The 12,622-nt window shown below is 64.6% G+C and overlaps 3 protein-coding genes across 5 annotated transcripts in view; 2 read left to right on the top strand and 1 right to left on the bottom strand.

Annotated features, from left to right (window-relative positions):
* The first annotated feature begins 1,048 nt into the window (after nucleotides 1-1,048).
* DUS3L (dihydrouridine synthase 3 like) lies at nucleotides 1,049-6,050 on the top strand. Of its 2 annotated transcripts, XM_042928132.1 has the most exons (13): nucleotides 1,051-1,232; nucleotides 1,910-2,183; nucleotides 2,438-2,950; nucleotides 3,306-3,347; nucleotides 3,472-3,624; nucleotides 3,886-4,002; nucleotides 4,202-4,267; nucleotides 4,340-4,450; nucleotides 4,696-4,792; nucleotides 4,994-5,069; nucleotides 5,410-5,598; nucleotides 5,674-5,802; nucleotides 5,897-6,050. In XM_042928132.1, the coding sequence occupies exons 1-13, from the start codon at nucleotides 1,135-1,137 to the stop codon at nucleotides 5,967-5,969; spliced, it is 1,938 nt and encodes a 645-aa protein (XP_042784066.1). In that variant the 5' UTR covers nucleotides 1,051-1,134; the 3' UTR covers nucleotides 5,970-6,050. The 2 variants fall into 2 exon arrangements, 1 of the variants encoding a protein (XP_042784066.1); XR_006199640.1 differs by lacking the exons at nucleotides 5,674-5,802; nucleotides 5,897-6,050 and having other exon boundaries at nucleotides 1,049-1,232; nucleotides 4,605-4,792; nucleotides 5,410-5,501.
* Nucleotides 6,051-6,133: 83 nt separating this feature from the next.
* PRR22 (proline rich 22) lies at nucleotides 6,134-8,414 on the top strand. Of its 2 annotated transcripts, none has more exons than XM_042928133.1 (3): nucleotides 6,134-6,714; nucleotides 6,818-6,880; nucleotides 7,276-8,414. In XM_042928133.1, exons 1-3 carry the CDS (start codon nucleotides 6,585-6,587, stop codon nucleotides 8,394-8,396), a joined length of 1,314 nt encoding a protein of 437 aa, XP_042784067.1. In that variant the 5' UTR covers nucleotides 6,134-6,584; the 3' UTR covers nucleotides 8,397-8,414. The 2 variants fall into 2 exon arrangements, with proteins under 2 accessions (XP_042784067.1, XP_042784068.1); XM_042928134.1 differs by having other exon boundaries at nucleotides 6,618-6,710.
* A 1,565-nt stretch (nucleotides 8,415-9,979) lies between these two features.
* The window catches only part of CATSPERD (cation channel sperm associated auxiliary subunit delta), a 43,773-nt gene continuing 41,130 nt past the window's right edge, over nucleotides 9,980-12,622 (bottom strand). The window contains exons 21-22 of the mRNA XM_042928131.1: nucleotides 11,384-11,541; nucleotides 9,980-10,270 (exon numbers count right to left, since the gene is read on the bottom strand). Of these exons, the coding sequence (XP_042784065.1) occupies nucleotides 10,033-10,270; nucleotides 11,384-11,541 (396 nt within the window). The 3' untranslated portion in view covers nucleotides 9,980-10,032. The remainder of the gene's footprint in view (nucleotides 10,271-11,383; nucleotides 11,542-12,622) is intronic.

Raw genomic sequence — 12,622 nt, 5'->3', positions numbered from 1 at the left:
AGCTGATTCCCTGGGCTCTGGCTCAGGACGGTGGAGCGGTCCCTGGGCCAGCAACCTCTGGGACCCATAGATTCAGGTGGATTTGGGATGAATGCCCGTTCCCTCTACACAAGGTCAGAGAGTAGAGTAAGTGAGTTAATGCAAGAAAAGGGCTTAGATGAAGTAAGCCCTCAATAATTGCTTAGTTACTGGTAAATAATTAATACTACTCCATTATAATAAGCAATTAATATTACATCATCAATATTTATATTGTTATCAATGGGCAGTCCACAGTACCCTCTCCTCCCCTTACAGGAAGCCTTCCTTGATTGCCTTACACACAAAGGGCAGGCCATCGCAAGGCAGACCCAGGGAGCCCTTGGAGGCCCCGAAGAGGGGAGGCTACGTTCAGGCAGCCCTCTGTGGGCCTCAGTTTGCCCACCGATCCAACTATCTCCCTAGGGAGCTGGGGAGCCTGCCGGACGGTGCGGGGAGACTCCTGATGGACCCTCATCGAACAATAGCACGGGCATCTTAGGAGGGAGGAGTGAGCTCCCGGCCCAAGCACAGCTCGGCATGGACTGCAGTGGCTTCTCCCAGTTTTGGATTCCACTAATTCCACCGCTTTATTCCCAGACTGTCCTACAGAGGGCAGCCGAGGCCAGCGACGGGGGACAAACCGCTCCGCCCACACCTCGGCTCCTACACGAGCGGTCAAGGGCAGGGATTCGTCTGTTTCAGTCGCTGCTGTAGCTCTGGCATCTAGGACAGCACCTGGCACGCGGGCACTCAACTAACTACCTGTCGAATGAATGCCCCCGCGTAAAAGTGGTGGAATTTAAGTTTGCTTAAAGCCCCAGCTTTAAAGTTTTTCAAACACTCCTGTGGGCCGACTGCGGCCCGTCGGGGGAGGCTGCGTGCGGCGGGAGAGTCAACAAGCACCTGCTCGCCCCGCAAACAGCTCAGCGGTACCACCGGGCCTGGGACCCGAGGCTCCGCCCCCACGAGGCTCCGCCCCCACGCGTCGACGCTCGTATAATGGCGTCACTTGGAGCGCCCCGGCCTGCGCGTTTCCCCACCCCGACCGGGAAGACGCACTCGCGACCCGGAAGGCCTTCCCGCCACACTCGGAGGCGGGCGTGAGGGGGGTCGATGGCGGAGGGAGCGGCGGAGGCCCCAGCAGAGAGTGGTGGCGGCGGCGACTCGGGAGCCAGCGCGCCGGAGCGGGGGGTGGCGCCCATTAAACCTCAGTGAGTCGCCGGGGCCGGGGGAGAACCTCACGAGGCCTTCCCGGCGGCTGCCAGGTGTGCTGGGCGTGCTGGGCGACGGGGGCAGCAGCCCACACGGGAAGCTCGCAGGCTCTTCAGTCTGGGCCGTCCCACCGCCCGCGGGGACCGCGGCGCCTCCGGACACCGCGCGCGTTGGGGGCTGTCACGTGTGCTGAGGACCCCCCACGGTGCCTGCCGGGGCGGGCAGGGTTTGCGGCCGGGGCCGCAGTGCGTGCTGGGGACTGTAGTCTCCGCGTACGGCGGGAACGGCACTGGGGCACCTCCGGCCAACCTCGGGCTTGTGTCTGAAGCGAGGGCCGTGGGGCACGCTGGGGAGTGTGGCGGCTGTGGCCCCGTTGCAAGGCATGCAGGGACATGTAGTTTTCTCTGGCCGAGCGTGGCCAGGGACGTTCAGGTCTGTTTGTAGTTTGGCTCAACGCTGTGGACAGTGGGACCCAGGCACAAAATAGGTCCTGCCTGTGGCCTCGAGGTGCATCTGGGCCAGTAGTCGGCGGGTTCTAAGCAGTGCGCTTCCCATCAGCAGAAGCACTTAAGCAGGGACAGGCGTTCTCAGCCCCTTTCCCCAGCGTGCATTGCGACTGAGCTCCAGAAAGGACTCCCTCCACAAGCCCTTTCTCCCACCGCCTCTCTACTGGCAGATACCTCACCACCAAGGAGCAGTTCCACGAGTTTCTGGAAGCCAGAGGGCAGGAGAAGCCCAGCCAGGAAACCGAGGCAGGAGACCCTGGTGGCAATGACCTGGTTGAACCTGAGGCCAAGCGGATCCGACTGGAAGATGGGCAGACGGGGGAGGCAGCTGAACCTGGGGAGCAGCCGCAGGTTCAGAAGAGAGCCCGGGGCCAGAACAAAGGGCGGCCCCACATGAAACCCACCCACTATGACAATAATAGGCTCTGCCCCTCCCTGGTCCAGGTGAGTAATTGTTGCTTGAAAGTCCCAGAGACCTGCGGTCTGAGCCGCCATGCCCCCAGTTTGATCCTCAGGAAGTTATGACATAAGAGTCATTATTATTCCCATCTTTCAGCTGGACTAACAGGCTCGATGATGTCACCCGTGCGCCCAAGGACACACAGCCGGGAGGGGAGGGATTTGAGGTTCTCCGCCGGGCTGCCTGGCTGTCTCAGCCCCTTCCCGTCCTCCCTCGTTGCCTCTTCGTTTCCACGCAGGAATCAGCCGCAAAGTGTCTCTTCGGTGACCGCTGCCGTTTCCTGCATGATGTGGGCCGCTACCTGGAAACCAAGCCGTCGGACCTGGGCCCCCGCTGTGTGCTGTTCGAGACCTTTGGCAGGTGTCCCTATGGTGTCACCTGCCGCTTCGCCGGGGCGCATCTGGGACCCGACGGCCAGAACCTAGTGCGGGAGGAGTGGGTCCAGGCCCCGCCCGTGCGCAACGGCCTGGACAAGGCCCTGCAGCAGCTGCTGCGAAAGCGCAAGGTCCGCTTTGAACGCGCCGAGCAGGCCCTACGCCAGCTGAGCAGGGACCGGGTGCCAGGCCCCTCCCCCGCTGCCGCAGTCCCCAAGGTCACGGGGGCCGAAAGCGCCCCCGGGCAGGACAGTGGTGACACCCAGCAGGCCCTCCCGGGGCCGGACGCCGGTGCCCTTCCCAGCGGCTCGGTGTGGACCCGTGGGCCCCTGACGGATGAGGACGTAGTCAGGCTGCGGCCTTGTGAGAAGAGAAAGGTACGTGTTTCGGGCTTCTTGTTCGGGGCAGCGGTAGCGGCGGGGGCAGAGAGAGCCGGACAGAGAGTCAGGGCTGGGACGGAGGGAGGCACAGGGAAAGGCTTCCTGCAGGAGGGGGCATCGGGGTGAGGTTTTGGCAGTCGGGTCGGAGCTCTGCAGCAGGGGAGCGCGCGGAGAACGGAGCGGTCCTCGTGGAGGGATGCGTTGACGTGTGCTGAGGCGCGGAGGGGGGCGCTGCCGGGCCGGGCCGGGCAGGGCAGGGCAGGGCAGGTGCTAGGCCGGGGAGAGGGGAGGCTCGAGAGCCCTCGCAAGCCCGGCCGGAGGGGCGAGCTTCCCTGTGTTTACTGCCCTGCAGCTGGACATCCACGGCAAACTGTACCTGGCCCCCCTCACCACGGTAGGTCAGCCCGACGGTGCCGAGTGACCTCCCCTGCCTGCTGGGTCCTGGGGCTGGGGCGGGCGTCCGGGGTCCCCACCCGCCGCGTCCTCACGTGTGTGCGTTTCCCCCCGCCGCCCCCCAGTGCGGGAACCTGCCCTTCCGGCGGATCTGTAAGCGCTTCGGGGCCGACGTGACGTGTGGGGAGATGGCCGTGTGCACCAACCTGCTGCAGGGCCAGACGTCCGAGTGGGCTCTGCTCAGACGCCACCAATGCGAGGATGTCTTTGGCGTCCAGGTGGGTGTTGCCCGAGGGAGGGAGGCGGGAAGGGCCGAGGGGCTCTTGGCTGCCTGGTTTTAGAGCAGGGTTCGGGGCCGGCTCTCCGACTCAGTCACTCCCAGACCCCTCTTGCCTCGGCCGTGGGCCGGAGCGCTGAGCCGATGCCCCGTCAAGGGCTGAGGGCCTTGGCCCGGGGCCACTGCGGGAAGACGGGGCCGCTGTCCGGATCCCCGTGGTGGGCGGGGGCGGTCTGGACCAGCTCTTCACCACCTGCCGCAGCTCGAGGGCGCCTTCCCTGACACCATGGCCAAGTGCGCCGAGCTGCTCAACCGCACCATCGAGGTGGATTTCGTGGATATCAACGTCGGGTGCCCCATTGACCTCGTGTACAAGAAGGTAACGGCCACTCGGCCCTGGACCCCACGGTGTGGGTGGGGCAGAAGCCTGGGATCTGGCCCTGCCGCCTGCCGAGTCCCTGGAGACCCGCGGGCATCCCTGTGCCTCGGTTTGCCCGTCTGGGCAGCGGAGGCTGAGAAGGGCGTCAGGCCCGGCTTGCGTCCCGGCCTCCCTTGCTTCAGCCGCCCGTTTTTCCCAGGGCGGGGGCTGTGCCCTCATGAACCGCGCGGCCAAGTTCCAGCAGATCGTCCGCGGCATGAACCAGGTACGCGCCTCGACGTCCCTGCCCTGTCCCCAGCCCAGCCCCGGGCCCCGCTGACTGTAGCCATCGCCGCAGGTGCTGGACGTGCCCCTGACGGTGAAGATCCGCACGGGCGTCCAGGAGCGCGTGAACCTGGCGCACCGGCTGCTGCCCGAGCTGCGGGACTGGGGCGCGGCCCTGGTCACGGTGGGTCTCGGGGCACAGAGGGTGTCGCGGCCGCGGGAGTGCTCGGCCGCCCTTCCTAATGGTCCCTCTCTGCCCGTCTCTCCCTCTTGCTCTCTGGCTCTCCCTTCATCTCTGTCTCCGTCTGTCTCTTTGCCTCTCTGTCTCTCCCTCTCAGCCTGTCCCTCTTGATCTCTCTGGGTCTCTTTCTCTGTGTCTGATTCTCCGCCTCCTGGGTCCTCCCTCCCCGCGCGTGGCTGCCTTTTCAGCTCCACGGCCGGTCTCGGGAGCAGCGCTACACCAAGCTGGCCGACTGGCAGTACATCGAGCAGTGCGTGACAGCGGCCAGCCCCATGCCCCTGTTCGGTGGGTCCCCCGCCACCTGGCTCAGACCTCCCGCCAGCCCTGCGCTCTCTCGGGCCGCATGCCTGGACCGCCTCCCCCCCCCCCTCCCCCCCCACCGCCGGGACCCTTCCCTGCCCTCGTGGGTGTCGCTGGGCTGGCAGGAGCTCTCCCAGAGCTCCCATCGACACGCGGCTCCCTGAGACCCCAGCCTCTGTCCCTCAGGAAACGGGGACATCCTGTCGTATGAGGATGCCAACCGTGCCATGCAGACTGGCGTCGCCGGGATCATGATCGCCCGGTGAGTGTGCTCCGTGCGTGGAAGTATCGCAGAGCGTGGGGAAGGCGCCGGCGCATCCGAGCTTTGTTACGGCCGCCGCCGCCCCCAGCCTCGCTGCCTCGCTCCCCCCGCTCTCCGTCCCCAGCAGGTGGCTCTGCCAGGACACGGGGCGGAGAGATGGGGTCCCGGCCGCCGGCGGGGGTCGGGAGGGGACCGGACATTCGCGCCCGTGTGGGCTGGCACTCTTGGGCTTTGGTGGTCGGGTGAGCTTAGCTGCGAGGCAGGGACCAGGGCTCCGTCCTGACGGCCCCCTGCCCTGCCCTGCCCTGCCCTGCCCGCCCGCCCGCCCGCCCGCCCGCAGCGGTGCCCTGCTGAAGCCGTGGCTGTTCACGGAGATCAAGGAGCAGCGGCACTGGGACATCTCGTCGTCCGAGCGCCTGGCCATCCTGCAGGACTTCACGCGCTACGGCCTGGAGCACTGGGGCTCAGACACGCAGGGCGTGGAGAAGACCCGGCGATTCCTCCTCGAGTGGCTTTCCTTCCTGTGCAGGTGGGCGCCCGCGCTGTGCGGCTTGGGGGGCTGCGGGTGGACGGCTTGGCCTGACCCCGCGCCCGCCACCTGCAGGTACGTGCCCGTGGGCCTGCTGGAGCGGCTCCCGCAGAGGATCAACGAGCGGCCGCCCTACTACCTGGGCCGCAACTACCTGGAGACGCTCATGGCCAGCCAGAAGGCGGCCGACTGGATCCGAATCAGGTGCCAGGAAACCGAGGTGCCGCGGTGTGGACGGCTGGGGGGGCCAGGGGGCCCCGGGCCTGACCCTGCCCTCTGCCCTCTGCCCTCTTCACAGTGAGATGCTGCTGGGACCCGTGCCACCCAACTTCGTCTTTCTGCCAAAGCACAAGGCCAACGCGTACAAGTAGTCGTGGGGGTGGGAAGGGGCGTCTGAGGGCCCGGCGGGGTCTCCTGCTGTGTGAGCAGACAATAAATTTTATTCTTTTAAAGCCCAGGCCTTTCTGTCACCCCAAAGCTTCCCCGTCCCGCTCCAGTCAGCTTTGTCTCGACACCGGGCCGTCCCTATCCCCCTCGGTTCCCTTTTCTTTCTCATCTGCGAGAGTCCCCGGCCGTCCCCATGGGCCCAGCCCTGTGCCGCCCGCCGCTGCCGCCCAGAGAGGCTCAAACCGCAAGGAAGCCACAAGGGCTCACGAGGCGGGGGCCTTGGCCTGCGTGGGTTTGGGTCTGGGCGGGCTGCCTGGAGGAAGGCGCTCTGGAGCAGTCCAGAGCGTTGCCGGAGGCAGCAGACGGGAGTCCGGGGTCTGCCCTGCCATCTGTGAGGCCTGTCTCTGGCCGTCCCCCCCCCCCCACAGCCCCTGACGCCGGAATCCCGACCAGTGGGCGGGCCGCAGCCTGGAACCCGCCGCCCAGAGTAACCAGGCAAACAGAACTCTGTAGGACTCTGAACCTGTTCTCCGGGTGGGCCGCCAGTGCTCCCACCTGCTGCCCTCCTGGCCTGCCCGGGCCGGGACCCCTGCCTCCCCATGCAGCACCCCAAACCCTTCTATGCGCCCACAGCTCCCCAAGAAGGCTTCAGCTCCCGGGGCCCAGATGGCACTGAGGGGCCAGGCAGTCAGCCTCTCCCCACCTGCACGGAGCCTCTTCCTACTGTGGGTATGAGTCAGAGGGCGCTAGATGTGGGGCGGGCGTGGGGGTGCCCGGTGGGGTGGGGGACCGGGGCTCGGGCCCCCACCCACCTGCCTGCTTTTGTCCCCAGGTTCCTCCAACCTGTATCAGGCCCTAAACCCGGAGAAAGAGGTGTTTCCAGCCCCTCCGGCAGGTACCAGCCTCCCCGCAACCCTTGACGAGGACTCGGGGAGGTTGGGGGGGATGTGGAGCCGTCTAGGCCTGTCTTGCCCATGCCCCTGACCTTAGGTGGCCCCCAGAAGGTAAGGCCTGTGTCTCTTGTCCCTCAGGCCTTTAAGGGCAAAGCCTGTGCCATTCCCAGACAGGTCCCCCCCCCAAATGATGCCCAGGGCCCCTGACTCCCAGATGGGTCCCCAAAGGCAGGAGCTATGTCCCCATCCCTCAAATGGGCCCCAAAGCCAGGTCTGTGTTTCCCGTCCCCAGATGGGCCCTGCAGGTTTGGGCTGTGCCTCTCCCCCATCCCCCCTGTACTCCTCCCCTCATGGGGGTTCCCAGAGCTCCTCTCAGAACTCCCTCCCTGGCCTGCAGGTTTCCAGATGGCGCCCTGCGGGTGCTTCTTTGACCCCCGCATCTACCGAATCGAGTGGGCCACCACTGACTTCGGCCAGTCGTCCCTGTACAAGCTGACGGCAGTGGGCGGTGGGGGGCCCCCCGGGGGTCCGGCGGGGGGCCCCGCCTCGCCAGGCACCTACCTCCTAGAGCCCCGGCACTACCTCAAAGCCCCAGTGCCGGCCCCACCACCCCCGCCCTACCCGCATTACCTGCCGGTGCCCGGGGGCCCCCAGTACCTCATGCCCTACTTCCCCCCCGAGGGGCCGGGGCCGGAGGCTCTGGGCTTTGTGGGGGAAGGGGGGCCCCCCGCCTTCATGGAGCTGCCCCCATCCCTGCTCAAGGAAGGCCCAGGGCCGCCCCCACCTGTCCCCAAGGAGAACAAGCTGCCTCCCTTGCTCATTACCCTTCCCGCTGAGGCCGCGCTGCCCCCCGGCGCCTATGGCCACCTCAAGGGCAGCCTCAGTCAGCTCCATGGGCCCGGTGAGCCCCTGGCCTTCCCCTCCAAGGAGCTGCAGGGCGGTGGGGCCGGGCCGGCCCTGCTGTACCCGCCGGGCCCCGGGGAGCCCAAGGTGGCCGAGGCAGAGGCGGCCCCGCTGGGGGCGGGCGAGGCCAGGGCCCCCGAGGCAGCCAGGGCCTTCGTGCTGCCTGAGAAGGTGCTTCTGGAAGACGCCATGAAACTCTTCGACTGCTTGCCGGGCAACGCCGAGCCCGAGGGGTCCCCACGCAAGGCCCCCGGGCCGGCCCTGCCGGATAGCGGGGGCGGCGGAGACGACTCGTCCAGTGACATCCGCTCGTTGCACCTGCCGGACGAACTGCTGTCCTTTGACTACAGCGTGCCCGAGATCCTGGACACCGTGTCCAACGTGGACTGCCTTTTCAGCTTCAAGGCGCTTGATGAGGAGCCGGCGCCCCGCCCAGGGCCCCCCGCCGCCAGCACCGTGGCCCCTGCCTTGCGACCTGAGCTGCCCGGCAGGAGGAAGGCTGGCACCTCGTCCACCAAGAAGGGGAGGCAGGGAGGCAAGGGCAAGCAGGCTGCGGGCCCGGCCAGCGCCGCCCCCTCGGGGCCCAGGCAGGACCTGGGAGCCGGCCCCCATTAAAATGGATTTGACCTCTCGGCTCACTGTCGGCTCGGTCGCATCGGGGCCCAGGGACGGTGGGCTGAGGCTGGCCGTGGGGGGCTGTCCCCTCCTCCGCCCTGTCGCGGGGGCGCTGGTTCGCACGGGAAGGCCCAGCAGCCCCTCGGCACCTCCTGGGTGCTGGGCTTCCAGAGCTGAGCTGCGGAGGCTTAGAGTCCCGGGGAATCCTAAACCCCCCCCCTCTCCGAGCCCCGGAAAATTGGGAGTCAGCCTGCAGGGATGGGCGCTTCCGGAAGGTGGGGAGATGCCGTCCATTTCTGTAAGGATCTGTTGCCCGAGTGGTGAACGGGTTGCCCAGAGAGGGGTGGGAGATGAGGCCTCCCCCCACCCCTCTCTCCCCCTGCAGAGGAGGAAGGGACCCTCCTGCCCCAGGGCCTGGGCTGGGTCCCTGGGACCTTCGTTGTTGGGCTCTGCTGGGGTAGCCCTGGGGGTGGCTGGGGTGGGCCCCCCTTTCCTGAACCCTCATTCCTAAGCTCGGGGGAGAGACAGCTGCTGGAACCGTGCTGCGGGCTGTGTGGCCGCGTCTGCGCTTACCCCGCCCGGCCCTGTTCTGGGCCTGGACAGAGAGGCCGGGAGCTCACTTCGCCCAGCTTCCTCCTGAGCCCCCCTCTCCCCGCAGCCCCATCTGGGGTATCTTTGAGACGAAACTCCAGGGCATTCGGTGAAGGGAAGGCCCTGGCACGTGACGTAAGAGGATGGGTTCGGTTTCCTTGGAGAAATGTTCGCTGCCAAGAGACGCCCGCCCAGGGAGGGCGGGGTAGGTGTGCGCGTGGAGGTTCCCCACCACTGGATCGCGACTGTTTGGGACAACTGAGGACGCCCACAATATACACCTAAGAATAATCAGGAAAGTCATGGGACTTAGGATGGGATGGCTGTCCCGGGCCGCCTGGGGTTCAGAATGAGGCGGTGGGTGGGGAGGGAAACCCCGGTGAACGGGTAGGTAGACTACACGTACCCGTGTACGTTGTATATACGTGTGTGCACACGTCTGTGCACACGTGTACGTGCTATCTACATGCATGTGTAGAACAGGCATGCATATCTATACACGTGTATAGGTCTGTGCCCGCGTGTGTGTAACCTAGGTGAATACACGCTATGGGCGTATACGTGCATTGCACGCACATGCGTGGACACGTGCATACGTACGCACATGAGTCCCAGGTATACACATGTACACGTGGCAAATCTGCCCGACTTGTTCGTGCACGTAGCAAAACACACGTGTACGTGTTTGTATACACGTTAGGGTTTGTACCCAGGAGATGCAATCCCTCAGGCCGCGGTCTCCTACAGACATCCCCCCACTTGTCCTTGGGCCTCGTCCTCTACAGGACACGTTGCCGCGTCTCCTGCTTTTCGGAGACCTGCCTCTTGTCCCCCCGATGCCTGTGCTGGTTTATGTCACCGGCCTGCCCACCTCCTGTCCCAGCCCACGTAGGTGCCACGTGCAGAGGAACTCGGACGTGAGGATGCGGAGAGAGACGGTGACGGTGGGGGGTCGGGAAAACAAACCACGCCTGATACGCGCTGCCGCTGGCTCTTTTCCAGAATGCTTTGTTTTAAGACAACTCTGGGCTCCTCCGCTGTGCGCTCAGCGCCTGCCTTGGAAACACGGGCAAAGGTTTCTGAGTCTCCTGCACAGATTCATCCAGAACTCCTTGAGCCTGAGGCCCTTCTCGGTGTGCAGCAGTTTGGGGATCATGTAGGCCGACCACACGGACAGCAGCATGGCCATTATGAGCGGGATGATGGTGACCGTCGTCGGGATGATGGACGGGGGCAAGGCCCCGTAGACGTAGACGCTGAAGGTGGTCCCCAGGTGACAGTAACTGCAAAGGGGCAGTTGGGGACAGGCCATGGGGCACTGCCCTTCACCCCGGTAAATGTTAAAACCCACAGACGGGACCGTTGGGCCCCGGGTGCTGGGCTGGGACACCGGGTTCATGTGTGTCCGCTTCAGCTCGTATCCGAGTGCTTTGGCGACAGTCACGTTTTCCCTCCCAGCATCCCTGTCCTCCCCTCCTCTGGGGACAGGGTGTCCCCTCAACTCCGTGCCCAGGCTCAACCTAGAGACGCAAACAGACCAACCCATTGCTGACCGGAAGCGGAGGGTGGGCACGATGGGGCCACAGGCACCCAGCAGGCGGGGGCAGTAGGCCAGGAGGGAAGGGCATCCCAGGAGAGGGGACCCAGCGTATAGGAGAACTCGGCAGGGTTCAGCTGGCAGCGCGGTGCAGAGAGAGGAGGTGACGGGCTCGAAGGCAGTCCCCTCTCTCCTCCGGATGTGCCACCCCAAGCCTCCTGCCCATGGCCATCCCAGAGTTGGCCCCCCTAGGTCAGGGTGTGGCTCTCAAGGGAAGGCAGGGTCTCCATGTGCTTAGGGGGGCGGACTTTGTATTTGGAGAGGACAGATGATGCGGGGGATTGTCCCCTAGTGCCCCGTCCAGTGGGAGACGTTGATAATCCAGACCAGCACACGTAGAAACGTCCTCGCGCACGGGGGTGGTAACCATTTGTAGGGAGCGCCGATTCCCATGGTGTGAATTCTGCCCCTGTAGCTGACCTCAGGCTACCAGTGCAAAGACAGCTTCCCAAACCCCTGCATATTTAAGAGTCAGCTCCTGTACTCCACCAGCGGGATGTGGTTTGCGGGGGGGATTCTGGTCCCCGAGGGCAGGGACGTGGCCTCTCGTCATTGCTGTTGCCCCAGCGCCCAGCATGGGCTCTGAGTAAGGACTTATTTAGCGAGTGAACAGATGTCTTTCAGAACTTAAAAGTGTCATCCTTCCCAGGGACTGTCTGGGCTGCCGGGAAAATTGATGTTTATCCGGGACGCGCCAAGGGGTGGGAGAAAGGTGGGTCCCTCACGTGTGTGACCTGCCCTAGGGGAGCCATCCCCCCGCCCCCAGGCCTCTGGCGCAGGGCGACCCGCCCCTGCTCACCTGTAGTAGGGATCCACGATAGAAAGGAAGAAGACATAGATCCCGTTCCTTTGGTCAAAAATAACCTTGTTTGCTGTCGGGCCTCCCAAGATCTGATACGGGACATCTGGCCATCTCAGAGGGGCGTCGTTGTCGGGGTCATGGCAGCTGATGTAGTTCTGGGGAGAAGGACAGAGGCGTGGCCACCAGCTCAGGGGCCGGGGAGGGCCGGGCCAGCGCCCGCAGATGTGCCCCGTGCGTGCACGGCCCCGCCTGCGACACGTCTCACCAAACGCTCATGGGTGGGTGTCTAGGGCCAGGTGCTGGCGGGCAGGTGGTTCGTGGCCTTCGTGGGGGACGCCGTGGATGGCTGCTCGGTCTTTATCCTGCCCCCCTGCTTCTGGGCCTTCCCAAGCTATGGGGGCGTCAGCTTCACAGAATCCCTTACAGTCCTGAGTCTGGGTCTGGGCGCTGCCGGCTACACGTACAACTGGTGTTGTGGGCTGAGGTGAGCCCCCACCCCCGTCGCATGTTGGAGTCCTAACCCCCGACGGCTCAGAATGTGACCTTATCCAGAGATGGCGTCTTTTTCACGTAAATCTGGTTAAAGTGAGGTCATCAGGATGGGCCCTGATCCAATATGACTGGCGTCCTTATAAACAGGGGACGTTTGGACACAGGCATGCACAGGGAGAACATCAGTGTGAAGACAGAGGCAGAAACTGGGGTGTGTGTCTACAGGCCAAGGAACGCCAAAGGGGGCCAGCAAACCACGAGCAGCCAAGCCTGGAACAGAGTCTCGCTCTCAGAAGGAAACAGCCTTGCCAGCACGTTGGTCCCAGACGCCTGGGAAAGTTCCTCCAGAGCTGGGGAAGCATAAATCTCCGGTTCGTGGTGTTTTTGCTACAGCAGCCCCGGCCAGCTAAGACACCTGGGAAATCTGAAGATACAGAGGAGACCCAGCCACCTTCCTGGGGCTTCTTGTTGGCATGGCCACCGAGCGTGGTCGTGGCACCAAGATGTGGTTGGGTGGGGGCAGGAGCTTTTCTGCCCCGTCTTCAGATCCCAGGATTTCATATAAAGGGGGAACCTCCCTGAAAACTCAACAGGTGCATCAGGCTGCCTGCCTGAGCTGAAGACCTGTCTCTTCTGCACTATTTGCTGGTGGACCCAGAAGGGAGGGAGCTGGGCTTGTAGACAAAAGAAGAGAAAGAAAATTTTAAAGCAAGAAAGTCAAAGTAATAGCCCAGCAATATGAAA

This window comes from Panthera leo, chromosome A2, assembly GCF_018350215.1.
Source record: "Panthera leo isolate Ple1 chromosome A2, P.leo_Ple1_pat1.1, whole genome shotgun sequence".
NCBI classification, from domain to species: domain Eukaryota; kingdom Metazoa; phylum Chordata; class Mammalia; order Carnivora; family Felidae; genus Panthera; species Panthera leo.
This window is presented reverse-complemented; position numbering and strand designations above follow the sequence as displayed.